Genomic DNA, 13,553 nt, shown 5'->3' with positions numbered 1-13,553 from the left:
GAAGCAGTTCACTGGCCCTATTCTCTGTTCCTAACAAACACCTCTGCACTGATGCAAACAGAGGTTGGAGTGTTAGCTGGTTACCCAGCTCTCCCTAGCCGCTTAGGTTGCAGAATTGTGTATGTGTGTAGTGTGTGTGTGCTAATGTGTGTTGTAACAACGTCTTAAATGGTGCATACTTGTTAACGCATTTGTAAAACCATATTTTCTAGCAACATCACCTTGAAGGTTAGCAAGGGCTGTTATAGCTTGGATAAAATAGTGGAGTGTATGCAACTTGTCTTTTTTCCGCGTTTTTACCTTTGGGCTGTTCTGTCCTTCAGGAACTTCACCTCCCACCAAGTCTGGCAGACATTCCTACTACAGTGTGGATAGTGGATCAACTTGGGTGTCCTTTGCTTTTTCCAAGCAGAGATACTTTCACACATTCTGTGAAAGAGTAGGGTGTACAAATGTTTCCTGGTTTGAGGCCCGAGTTCGTGCGTGTGCACGTCCACTTAAAATACCGAGTTGTATTCTAAGGCTGTCTTTGGCTGAATTATGAAAGTTAGTTTAGTACCTGCTGATGATCTAATGCTGTGATATATAGAGGGAGAAAATGATACAGATTTTTTAGCTGAAGCTTAATGGTTTTTGATTAAGTAAGTCAGCTTTATGACTGACGTGGTAGGGGCTTTAATTCTGCTCACTTCATAGGATCATTGATTATAATTAAATGAGGTTGTATATGAAGACATTAAACACGATTGCAAAATGGCATCAGAAAATGAAGGGATACAGTTATTATTTGAAAGGTACTGTGTAAAAGATGGCCTGGGAAGAAAAGAAGCAGTAGCCGAGTGTTAACTGTGGGCCAGGCATCCCTTTTGGAAGTACTTTATAACTTCAAGGTCATAGCTATCTGATGAGTAAGAAAACGACATCACTTAATTCTACCATCTTTTACTCTTGGGAAAGAAAGTATGAAGCAAGAATGGCAAAATGTTAGAAGTCAGTAGTCCTGACAGCAGGCCCACACCCCACCCATGGTCTTCTCTGAAAATAACAAGTTCAACAGTTGAGTGCTGCGTTTACATACTCAAATACTCTTATCTTGAATTACTTGAGATGAGCTAATCAGGATTAAAAAAAAAAAAAACTTCCATCTTATAGTTTGTACTGGTGTGTGTGTGTGTGTGTGTGTGTGTGTGTGTTTTTAAAAAAGTTTGTTACAAAGAAGCTGATTACATAAAATTTAAAATGCAATGTTAAATTATCCCAAAGTAAAGAATAGTTAACAACAGTGCTAGAACAAAAGCTTGTTTCATGTGATATGCATTTTTATCTTGGAGAATCACATAAACAGTTACCAGCTTTTGTGTATGGTTTCTTTGCAGTTGAAGTTTGTTAATTTTTTTTTTTTTAATTCCACAGGTTTATAAGGTTCTGGTCTCCGTGGGCAGAAGTGAGTGGTTTGTCTTCAGGAGATACGCAGAGTTTGACAAACTTTACAATTCTGTAAGAGACTACATCGTTTCTGTCTAAAGTAAAACATTTGAGAAAACTCCATGGGCTGAGACATGATTTGAATGAGTAAATACATGCTGAAGCAGAGAAGGGGTTGCCTGTTCAGAAGCATCTGAGCTTAGTCTTTGTGTGAAGTGTGGAAAGACAGACAGTCCCAAGTGAACAAGAAGGGTGACAGACAAGACAGAGCTCAAGGACATTTCAGTGCAGGTGACATTAGACACAAATGTGCCAAATAGTATGGCATTCATCAAGGCAGTTCTGGGTCACATCTGAAACTGTCAACTGCACGCTCCTCTTCTGTGTCATTCTTAGAAGTAATCAGTTCCAGGTTTCCAGTACTAACAAAACTGAGCCAAGTTTGAAATCCAAGTGACCCCTGGCTGTCTAAATGACTGAAACCATTTTATTCCTAATCCAGCTATTAAGAAGTTCAGTCTAGTGCCTATAGCTGCACGTAGTTTTGTTTTGTTTTGTTTTGTTTTTAAGATGTATTTATTTATTTATGTAAGTACATCCTAGCTGTCTTCAGACATTCCAGAAGAGGGCATCATATCTCATTAAGGATGGTTGTGAGCCACCATGTGGTTGCTGGGATTTGAACTCAGGACCTTCAGAAGAGCAGTCGGTGCTCTTAACCACTGAGCCATCTCTCCAGCCCTGCACATAGTTTTTAACATATGCAGTGAGGTGCCACGATCATTGAGAGGCATCAGGCCAGATTCTGCCAGGTGCTGATGTAAGTGGAAGATACTGTCTTAAAAAGTTCTATGGCAGTCAAACAGTGCACTGGATTAGATCAGCTCTGACACCCAGCTTTGTTTCAGTTATGGAAAACAAACAAGCAAAACAAACAAAAAACCAAATGTGGCCCCCATCCCCAGTGCACTTAATGAGGAGATTATCAGACATCTCTAGAAAATTGTGTTATATTCAGAAAGGCAAATTTTCATTTCTTAACCCTGTCTTCTGATTTTAAGATAGTCCTTGCTGCTCTTGTGAGCTGATCCTCGTGGGGCGGCTCATGATGACCTGAAGTCCCATTTCACAACCCTCTCTTGCCTTCAGGGGCACGGCACACACACAGTGCGTGTACAGACGCATTACTATAATTTAAAAAAATACGTAAATCTGCAAGCTGTCATTCGTAAGAGTTTTCAAAAACATATTAAGGAGCGAGCAGTGTGTCAGCTGAGAGACTAACTGTTTCCCAGTGAAATATAGTGAGTCATAGGTCTCGTGGGTTTTTAGGTCATAAAAGTTAGGCTCTGGCTCACCTCCTTTGCCATTTCTCTGTATCTGCTCTAAGTAGCACTCAAGTGATACACGAATTGGCAGTGAACTTACAAATAACAATGTTCTAGTTTTGAGTGACATTACCTGATGTAAATTATCAAACATTCTAGAAAATCTGGATAGTTGGGAAACTTAAAGTAGATGAAACGGAAGCTGTAGCCTGTAGCGTTACTATGGGGGGGGCTGGCGTTACTACTGGGGGTAACGCTTACTGCTTTCCTCTCTTCGTTATGGTTCATTAAAGCTTATGTAACTAATTTTCCTCTACATTGTCTTTACATACTACTTAACAAAGGGTGTCAAGGTAGTGCCTGTAAGTGAAATTACAGTTTTAGAGGAAAATAGTATAACAAGTAATGGTGGGGTTAGCGTTTGTAACCATTTTAGTAGGGTTTTGTTTTTGTTTTTGTTTTTTTTAATTATTTTGGGAGCTGGTGAGAGTTGACCAGCTGCTCCTTTTACAGCATTGGGCGCCATCTCTCCCCTCTCGTGGCCCTGGATGTCATCTTTCCACAGTTCTCTCACTTTTTCCATCTTTTTATTTGCTAATTTTGTCTTATAAATGTCTTATAAATGTTTTTAGATCTTGTCACCACAAAAATAGTATCAATTGTATTATTTAAAACTACAAAAATCGATCTGAACCTGGCCTCTATCTCCCTAAGTTTGAAAACTCAAATTCCTTTCCTCTGTTTAGAATAAAAGATAAGGCAAAAAGTAAAAAATTCAATTTGTGAATATTTCTATTGTCAGCTTAACTGTGTTTTTAAAGAATGTGGTTGGTGTTTTTAATTTTTATTAATTCAAATTGTCTAGCAGATGTAACTATATTAGTACAAACAAGAAAATAATAAAATACTGCTGACTTGGTGGTGCACACTTTTAATCCCAGCACTCAGGAGGCAGAGGCAGGCGGATCTCTTGTGACCAGTGTGGTCTAAAGAACAGATTCCAGCAATATAGAGAAACCCTGCCTCAAGGGGGAAAAAGCAAGAAAATAATAAAATACCATCACTGTCTTCAATTACTGCTACGATGCTATTTGTTTCATGTTACTTATGAACCAGCCCATTGTAATTTTGGCACAAATCCTGGCATGCCATTTCATCTGTAAATATGTCAATACAGTTTTGTCTAACAGAGAACGATTGTTAAGACACAGTGTCGCTGGTCGCATCTAAAGATACAGACAGCGATGCCTTGATAATGGATGCCCAGTACTTGTTTATGCAGCAGCTGATAAGTACCATTCTTCAGTCCCAGTGTTAACAGAGTGGGATCTAATTCAACTGCACAAAAACATCCGGAAGATACTCAATTAGCTTATCCCCATTTTACAGACAAAACAAACAAAAAACACTGAGGCACCACAATGTTAAGTAACTCGCCAAGGTTACGTACATACCAAACAATTCTCTGGGACAAAAGAGGATGATTAATAGTCAGTCTGTGGCATTTTATTCATATATATTAGTATTGTATGTTGTACCTTCGTACTACGATAAATCTTTCTTAAGCTCATACTGTGTTGTCTAGGCATAAGTAGATTTAGAAATTAGCTCACAGAATGCTGTTTTTAAAATTCAGTTAAAGAAACAGTTTCCTGCTATGGCTCTGAAGATTCCTGCCAAGAGAATATTTGGTGATAACTTTGACCCAGGTAAGCAAAAGCTTTATAGTATAACTGTTGAGTTCTAGTTTAAGTTTGAAGAAGTAGGTCATGTATTCACTGAAGAATATAATTGTTCAGAACTTTTTTGTTTTTTGAGATAGAATCTTGCCGTGTAGTCTAGGTGGGCTTCAAACTTGTGATCCTCCTGCCTCAGCCTTGGGCATGCACTGCTACTACACCTATTTTGTTCATGAAGTGTATGATATGCAGTCTCCTTCACTGTTGGGAAGATGCATAAGCTGAGCACCATGGAGAGATAGCAGATGGCTCTTCAGTAAGAGGCAGTGCTTAGTGTCAAGAACTTAACTCCTCAGAATGTAAGCACTGTGTGCATGGACGGTGTCTTGGCTCTAACAGTGCAGCTGAAGTTCTCTTGAGCTTCTACAAAGCTCTCCCTCCTTCAGTACCAAATACTAACTAGGAAACAGATTCTTTTTTTTTTTTTTTTTTTTTTTTTAGATTTATTTATTTAAGTAATTATGTAAGTACACTGTAGCTGTCTTCAGACACTCCAGAAGAGGGAGTCAGANGATGGTTATGAGCCACCATGTGGTTGCTGGGATTTGAACTCCAGACCTTCGGAAGAACAGTCGGGTGCTCTTACCCACTGAGCCATCTCACCAGCCCGGAAACAGATTCTTAACCACAGTTTGCTGCCCTGTGCTTGTCTGTTCTCCCATGAATGCTTCATGATAACTGTATAAGATGACTGAAATACAACTACTAGTATACATCTGTCTCTCTCACAGATTTTATTAAACAAAGAAGAGCAGGATTGAATGAGTTCATTCAGAACTTAGTCAGATACCCAGAGCTTTACAACCAGTAAGTACTTTCCTTTTGTTCTAAAGAGACAGTGAGACCAAACCCAGGCGTATTGACTAAACCTCAAGAAGAGTTTTGTGAAAAGTTGTGAAATCTTCCTAGAACATGTTCTCCTAATGTTCTGTATCGCTTTCCCTTCAGCTCAGACGTTTCCTTCCCTTTGTACTTGTATGATGTCTTAGCTGGGTTTCTGTTGTTGTAACAGGACACCATGACCAAAGTCCACTTGATAATGAAAGGGGTAGTTTCATCTGACAGCTCTCAGATCCTACTCATCACTGAGGGAAGCCAGGGCAGGACCTGAAACAGAAGCCATGGTCGAATACGGCTTGCTGGCTTGCTCCTCATGGCTGACTGAAACAGAAGCCATGGTGGAGGACTGCTTGCTGGCTTGCTCCTCATGGCTGACTCAACCTGCTTGCTTGTATGCCCAGCAGCACCACCCTAGTGAGCTGGGCCCTGCCACATTAATCTTTAATCAGGAAAATATACTACAGACTCTCCTACAGGCAAATACTATGGAGGCATTTTTTTTTTCTAATTAAGAATTACTCTTTATAGATTACTCTGGCTTGTTTCAAACTGTCAAAAATACCAAGACATGGAAATTTTATGGATTACTATTTAAATCAGTTTGATTTTAGTTAAAACATCTTGCTAGCTGGTTGGTATTATATTTATCCATCACCTGGAAAGGTTCCTCAGTATCTGTTGCCCATTGGGATTAGACCACATGTTATCCATATGTTCCAGAAGCATAGGTAGTTTCACTCTGATCCTCCCCAACATCAGCTCTTAACCCTTTCTCCTCCCTCCTCCGAGATGGTCTCTGAGCCTTGCAGGAGTCAGGGTGATAACATGATGTCCCATTTGTGCCTGAGTACCCTCTGGCACTTTCTGCACATTGGTCCCTTGTGACAACAGATATTTTTATATACATGTGCACTTCATAAGTGTCTTCTGCTCTGGATAGAAGAAATCCCAGGACCCCATGAACAAATAACCAAGAGGTTTTAAGCTGACATTTTCTTTTTAATAAGACAAGATACTTTGTCGGGGCTGCACCATGGGCACACTCCCTCCACCTCCATATGTGAAAATAATAAAACTTTAAAATGTTTAAGTCTGTCTTACAAATCATAATGAAGCCATGATTCTAAACCCAAGGCGTGCCTTTGCAACACTGTCTACAGAGCATGAAAGTTGACTAGTGAAATGTTGGAAGCCACTGAGTAACTCTTGGTGTCTCTGTCTGTACTATCTGATGGTTAGAGCCTCTGATGCTCAGGAGAGAATTTGAAGTAGGCACCATGAGATGAACATATAAATGTAGCATGACCAAAATTTTGCAGAGAATAAATCCAACCAAGCTGCTGTGAGAATGTAGATCCCTTCCCCCACATTTGTCTGGGTACTCAGAGTACAGTCGGTGGTGGGTTTTGGAATATATGTCCTTCTTTTCTTCCTTTGTTCATTCAGTGCAATACTTTGAGGTTCACCCCTGACTTAACAGGTATAAATAAGTACTTTACTACATGGTTTACCACATTGTGTTTGTCCATTTATTAGTTGGTGGACATTTGTGCCATTTCTCCTTTTGTGCTATTACAAATATTGCTACTGTAAATACTCATGTATGAAATTTGGGATAAATATATTCCTATGATTTGTGCATGTAAATCTAGAGTGATGTAATGTTTAACAGTTGTAAAGAGCCTCCTGTTTAAAAGTAGTTTTTTTATCTTTCTGGTTTTCTACAAGTTTTATTTGTATTGAGTTGTTAAGACCACTCATTGACTGTGTGTATGTGTGCATCAGGATAGCAATTTGGCCGTTAGTTGGGATTTTCATTAGTACATGAATAGTCTGCTTTAATTTTAGTTTACCCCCATCAGCTTATGTCTTTGTACCCATGTGGAGATCTACTCTAATATACATTATTAGGATACATATATATCCCTGTATTCAAGGAAAGGCTTGCCTAGTATCTGTGGGAATGCACAGAGGAGAAGCCAACCATATATGTTCATCCCAGTGCCAGAGCACAGCAGGCAGTGATCCACACTGTAGGTTCATGTCATTGCAGTCTGCCAACTGGTGTACTCTATAGGCAGTTACTATAGCTGACTCACTCCTCCTGGTGACAGGTGCCTCTTTGCCTTCTATTTATCATGAGAAAGAGAAGGCTGGTTTATATATGGACCTGTAACTGGTACCCACCCCACTCTTACTCATTGCTTAAACTTATAAAGGAAGTGTCTACATCTGGGGAAATGTATTCCTGGTTTCTCCAAGCCAGCCTGCTTTTCAGGAGAGGCTCATTCTCCAACCCAACAGTACACATGAGCGTGACCCTTCCTGCTCTGGGCATCCTTTTATCCATCTGACTTTGCTGGCTAATGGATATGAAGTGAATCTCAGTTTCAGTTTCCATTTTGGATTTCCTCTAGTGTGAACCATCTGTTTATAACTTTGCCTGCTCCTCTGTTGGGTTCCCTTTTTAAAAAGCAGAACTTCTTCATTCCTATTACAATAATGAATAATACACTTTGTAGTTTTCCTGCTGCAAATGCTAATACGGTGGTTTCTGTTTCCGTTTCTTTTTAAGGGTACACAAGCTGTTCACATGCTGTCAGAGTAATAAATTAATCTTTGTTTTCAGTCCAGATGTCCGAGCCTTCCTTCAAATGGACAGCCCAAGACATCAGTCAGATCCATCTGAAGATGAGGATGAAAGAAGTACTCCGAAGGTAGCAGGGGCACTGTGCTTGACAGAGTCGCAACCTCAGTGATGGGCTTAACAACCTCATACACGTGGTCTTACTTCAGAGTTGCATTAATGCAGAACCAAGGGATCGTGTTTGCACTAGGTTTTCTGCACTGTAGAATACCTAAAAACAATTACACCATTTATACGCTGTTACCCACCCCTCCTCCTTCTTTTCGTGTGCATTGTGCGTGCTGTTGTATGGTGCATATGTGTGGACATACGTGTGGAGGAACATGTGAATGGAGGTCTGAGGTTGATATTGGCAGTCTTCTACAGTGCCTTCACATTTTACTCAATGAAGCAGGACCTGATAGTCCAACCGACACCCCACCAACATGGCTGGTCTTGCCAGGCAGCTAGCTTGCTCTGGGGAGTCCTGTCCCCACCCTTGAGACTGGAGTTACAGGCAAGCTGCCATGCCTACCTGGCATTTATGTGGGTTCTGAGGATCCAAACTCTGGTCCTCTTGCTTGTGTGGCAAGTGCTTTAACTACTGAGCCCTGATCACTGTCTCTATGTATAAAATGCATAGAAATTGTACTTTGAAGTAAAAAGCATAATGCAGGCTGTTCTTGATATTGAAACTAAATAGAATAAGCTTATTTTTGGAAGTTACTTTTAATCACTTATTTTTGGAAGTTACTTTTAATCACTTATTTTTGGAAGTTACTTTTAATCACTTATTTTTGGAAGTTACTTTTAATCACTTTTGGGTGCTGTGAAGAAATTAAAAATAAAAATGTAAATCAGGGTATCATATGTAATAATTAGAAGTACAATAGTACTGTGTCACCTGGAAACTATAAATCTGAAGTAGATTTCAGCAAAAATATGGTAATCTTACCTGGAATGTGATTATATTGTTGTAGAGGTCTGTGTGCTAGATATACATAAAAGTTATTTATTTTCTTGAATATATAAAGAACCTCAAAGTGGATTTACTTGAAGCTAATTTCACTTATACTTGGCATTTGGAAAAGTGTCTACTGTGGGATAGGTTTGAAGCCCAGGGGCAGAATACATGCACAGGGGCCCTGCTTTAATCCTTTGTAACCCAAGAGGAAACAGATGCTGTCTATGACAGGACCACTGGATTTAACTTAGGGAGTTTTCAGTTGAGTTTTCAAATGAACTAGAATCTTTTCAAGTTAAATTGCTTTGTGCTGTAACAGATAAGGCTTCACTGCTGAATTGACCCTGGTCTTTAATTTACTGCGTCTAAAACTTTGAAACTACTAAGCTGCTGGGGACGAGAGAAAACCCTGTCTTACTCACGTTGGAGATGATTCTGCCAGGGGCTGAGAGAGCAGTCAGTCTGCCAGCGAGCGCGTCCATCCATCCCCAGAACCCAGAGAAAAGCTGAGTATGGCAGTGTAGCTGCAGCGCCTGGGGTGGAGGCAGCGGTCCTAGGGGCTCACTGGCCAGCTCCAGGCTCTGTGAGGTTGTCTGTTAGACATAAGGAAGATCCAGGCAATCTCGGGGCCCACTCAGCACTTAGTCGCATCTGCTCCGCATAGTCCTCAGTACTGTCAACCTGGGTTAAATTTTTTTAATATCTGAAAAACAGCCTGGTAAGCAGTTCTGAGTGCAAAGCGATCGTTCCTGTTAAAGTGTTCTGTGCTCGTCTCTCCCGCGCAGCCCTGGCTGTTCCTTCTCCATTTAATGCTGAGTGTCATTTCTGGCTCTTCGTTTTCCTTGCAACTGCTCTTGAAGGTTATCATAATAAAAGTGACTGCTTATACTGTTTATATTCCAGAATTAGGACTTCAGGCTTCTTTAACATATATTGTTGTCTGTGGTACAGTTATATAATTTTATGTCATTGATTTGTAATCTTTGACACTAATGAGAATACTGTTTTTCTCCCTCACTAAATAGCCACATTCTACCTCACGGAACATCAACCTGGGACCAACTGGAAATCCTCAGTAGGTTTAATTTATTTCAATTTTTTTTTTTTTTTTTTTGAGAATAGGCATTTTTGTGAAGTTAGACCATTTTAACTGGAGGCCGTGAAGTGCGTCAGTAGACACAGAGAATATAATGCTGTCATGTGCTTCATTGCTCTAGCAGGGCTAGACTTTTTGTTTTAAAACTATTCGTGTGTGTGTGTGTGTGTGTGTGTGTGTGTGTGTGTGTGTATACAGTCACATTTGCTTCCTTCTGTTTAAAACATTATTTCATTAAAGAACAAAATAGCCCAAAGAACAGGTTTTTGTAGAAGAAATATACCTATATTTAGTTAAGTATTTTTAATATATCCTGTTTATTTGTGATTAACTTTAACATATAAAACACTGGCTTCTTATGACCTTTTCATATATGTATCAATATGCTTTGTTCATACTTGTCCCCCAGCACACACACTGACCCCCTCCTCTCTGCCAAGTAGTCCCCCTTCCACTTTGATGTTATTTGTGTGTGTACATATTAAACCTTGACTCGACATATGAAAGAAAAGGTGTTTTGTCACTTCCTGTCTTGCTTTGTTCTCCTTCAGATCCTTGCCTCTTCCTCTCTAGACTTTCTGCTTTTGCATTCTCTGTGTGTGTGAGAGGATGTATTTAAATCTAGATTATGCATATGAGAGTGAATGTGTGCCATTTGCCTTTCTTGAATCTGGTTTATTTGCTTAATGCATCCTTGTTAATTTTTACCTTTTTTAATATTTAACCTGCACCAAGTGTTAGGTTAAATGTGTATGAACAGACTTTACACTTCATGTATTTACTTACTTACTGTGTGTGTGGAGGTCACAGGGCATCTTTTAGGAGTCAGTTCTTTGCTTGCACCATGTGGTTCCCAAGCATCAAACTCGAGTCATCAGGCTTGGTGGCACGGTCCTTCGCCAGCCTGCCAATCAAATCACCTGTTTTTTGTTGGGGTGGGTAGGTGGGTTGATTGGTTGGTTGGTTGGTTTTGCTAATTACTGGACATTTTAAACCTAAGTGAAGTGACACCTCTGGTACAGCCCTAGGCCTTCAGGCTGTCTGTAGGAAACACTCATAGAGACTTAAAGGTCACTGTTGTACCTGCTGCCCCTTGCCTTTGCCCACATACAGCCAGTGTGGTTTCTATCTGCTAGGCTTGAATAAACAAAAGGCAGTGTTGTTCTCCACTCTCTGGAGTTCTGTCCTTGATTCCCTTCATTGCATGCATGTATGAGAACAATTCATTACTCTGGAGATTTCTCTCCATCAGAAAGCATCCTTGGGGGGCTGGAGAGATGGCTCCGCGGTTAAAAGCGCTGACGGCTCTTCTAGAGGTCCTGAGTTCAATTGCCAGCAACCACATGGTGGCTCACAGCCATCTGTCAAGAGATCTGATGCCCTCTTCTGGTGTGTCTGAAGACAGCGACAGTGTACTCACATAAAATAAATAAATCTTTTTTAAAAAAGAAAGAAAAGAAAAAAAGAAAGTACCCTTGGCATTTTTATTGGTTGCTAGTACCTCATACCTTGTTTAGAAGAATTACCCAGTACCAAACACTACTTGAACTTAACGTATGTAGGTTTCTTATAACTGTGACTATATATTACAATGCTTATAAAAGCTTGTCTCCATTTTGTTCTTTTAGAATTTTATTGAAGTACCTCTTAAACAGAGCTTAAACGGGGCTTATATAATTTAATTGGGAGAAAATGATATTGCTCTTAACAAAGGAAATGTACTAGTATAAAATCTTAGAATATCCTGCCCAGAGATCTAAAGATTTTGTTCCCCCACATTAATTTGTTAAATTAATGGGGTACAAGGAAATGCTTAAAAGTTAATATCTTAATTTCTTGAAGACTCATTTTTTTTTTTTTTTTGCCATTGTTAATTTCTTTCAGTGCTAAACCAACTGACTTCGATTTTTTAAAAGTTATTGGAAAGGGCAGCTTTGGCAAGGTAAGCTCTTAGTGTTCCCTTCCATGTTAAGCACTTAGAGAGCGCCTGCTTTACATGTGTGTGTCATTGGGCTTCTCCCTTGGCAAGGGACAGACTTAACTCTTTCTCTGCCGAGGCTTAAGGAGACAAGGCATGTGCTAAAATTCTAAGGTGAAGTGCTTAGGTTCAGTGTGTGTTTATTGAGAGCGTAGTGTGTGCCAAGTGCTTGTGAGGGTTCTATTGAGAAAACTGACTTAGACCTTACAACCTTTTGGGGTAAACAGACTATTAAAGAATTCACTCAGGTAAATGTAAATGATAGTGGGGCTGTGGTGAAATAAACAGGCAGATTGACAGGGTGCAGGCAGCTCAGGTGGTCAGAAATAACCTTTGGAAGGAATCCTTTTAAATGGAGGCTAGAAAGACTGAAATGGGCACTTGTGTGGATTATAAAGAAAGGAAAACCTCCGTAATCCAAGAACATCAGAGAAATCACAGAACTGGACAGGGTCCAACCATGCCAGGAAGACCAGCACGATCAGCAAATTGTCACACGAGAATTTATCTGAACTACCAAATATATTTATTCTTTTTTGCAAATTTCACTAAAACTTGTAGTAAAAATTAATATATGTATATCTAATATATCTAATTATATTTTAATATCTTTATAATTATATAATATATAAATATATATAACCAATATATATAATTATATTTCCTTATATTTGTAGCTTTTGGTATCTTTTAAGTTTTCTGAGTTGCTTTGAGAGCAGGAAAGGGCCACACTGCTAATCCTGTTTGTGTTTCTTTATTCATCAGACACACAGTGATCACTTGTTACATTGTGCTAATACAAGCAGCAGCAGGGTTAGAAATGGATCCTGCTCTCTGTAACTACAGTTTATCAGCATGTTATAAGTTGTCTGCCATTAAAAACGCAGCATTGACAGATATCAAGATGTTAGTGGCCATCAATCCTGGATAAATCTCTCCTTGCTTTGCACTGGAAACAATGACAAACATTACCTGGGTGTGCTGATGCATGCTCATAATCTTAGGATTATAAGCTTGGGAATCTGAGATGGAAGACAGTGAGTTCAAAGCTAGCCTGGACAACATAGCATGATGCCATCTCAGAAAGTGCAGAGAACACATAGTGGGCTTTGTTGTTGCTTTGAAGTTCTGCTTCTGCCAAGAAGCCACAGGAATTGGTTTTATATGTAGTGTGAAGTGTAAGGTGACTATTCACCTTTTTTCATGTGGCTTTATTTCTTCCTTTTCTGGTACAACATCCTCTAATTTTTTAAAAAAATATATACATACAAGCCAAACCATTATATAAAAAATACACCAGTCCATGTTGCCTCTTCCTCTGAACTCTTGTGAATTCAGAGCCAGTAAGAGAAGCCTGCATAAAATAATGCATTATGTTCACTGAAGAAAATCACCCCCTTTATGTACCTACCAAGGTTATAGCTTCGACATTTTATTTACTTAGGAGTATCTCTGTGTATCAAAGTCAGAAAGAACCCGTGGGAGTCAGTTCTCTCCTACCACGTGGAGAAGCCGTCACCTTTACCCACTGAGCTGTCTCCACAGCCCCACTTCAGT

The 13,553-nt window shown here is 39.6% G+C and overlaps 1 protein-coding gene across 4 annotated transcripts in view; it reads left to right on the top strand.

Annotated features, from left to right (window-relative positions):
- Positions 1–13,553, top strand: part of LOC110338619 (serine/threonine-protein kinase Sgk3) — a 102,975-nt gene that overhangs the window by 69,344 nt on the left and 20,078 nt on the right. For all 4 annotated transcript variants that reach the window (XM_021221911.2, XM_029533351.1, XM_021221913.1 and 1 more), the window contains exons 3-8: positions 1,414–1,497; positions 4,390–4,462; positions 5,224–5,299; positions 7,962–8,049; positions 9,948–9,997; positions 11,903–11,960. In XM_021221911.2, the coding sequence (XP_021077570.1) occupies positions 1,414–1,497; positions 4,390–4,462; positions 5,224–5,299; positions 7,962–8,049; positions 9,948–9,997; positions 11,903–11,960 (429 nt within the window). The remainder of the gene's footprint in view (positions 1–1,413; positions 1,498–4,389; positions 4,463–5,223; positions 5,300–7,961; positions 8,050–9,947; positions 9,998–11,902; positions 11,961–13,553) is intronic.

Source organism: Mus pahari, chromosome 22, assembly GCF_900095145.1.
Source record: "Mus pahari chromosome 22, PAHARI_EIJ_v1.1, whole genome shotgun sequence".
In the NCBI taxonomy this organism is placed as follows: Eukaryota; Metazoa; Chordata; class Mammalia; order Rodentia; family Muridae; genus Mus; species Mus pahari.
This window is presented reverse-complemented; position numbering and strand designations above follow the sequence as displayed.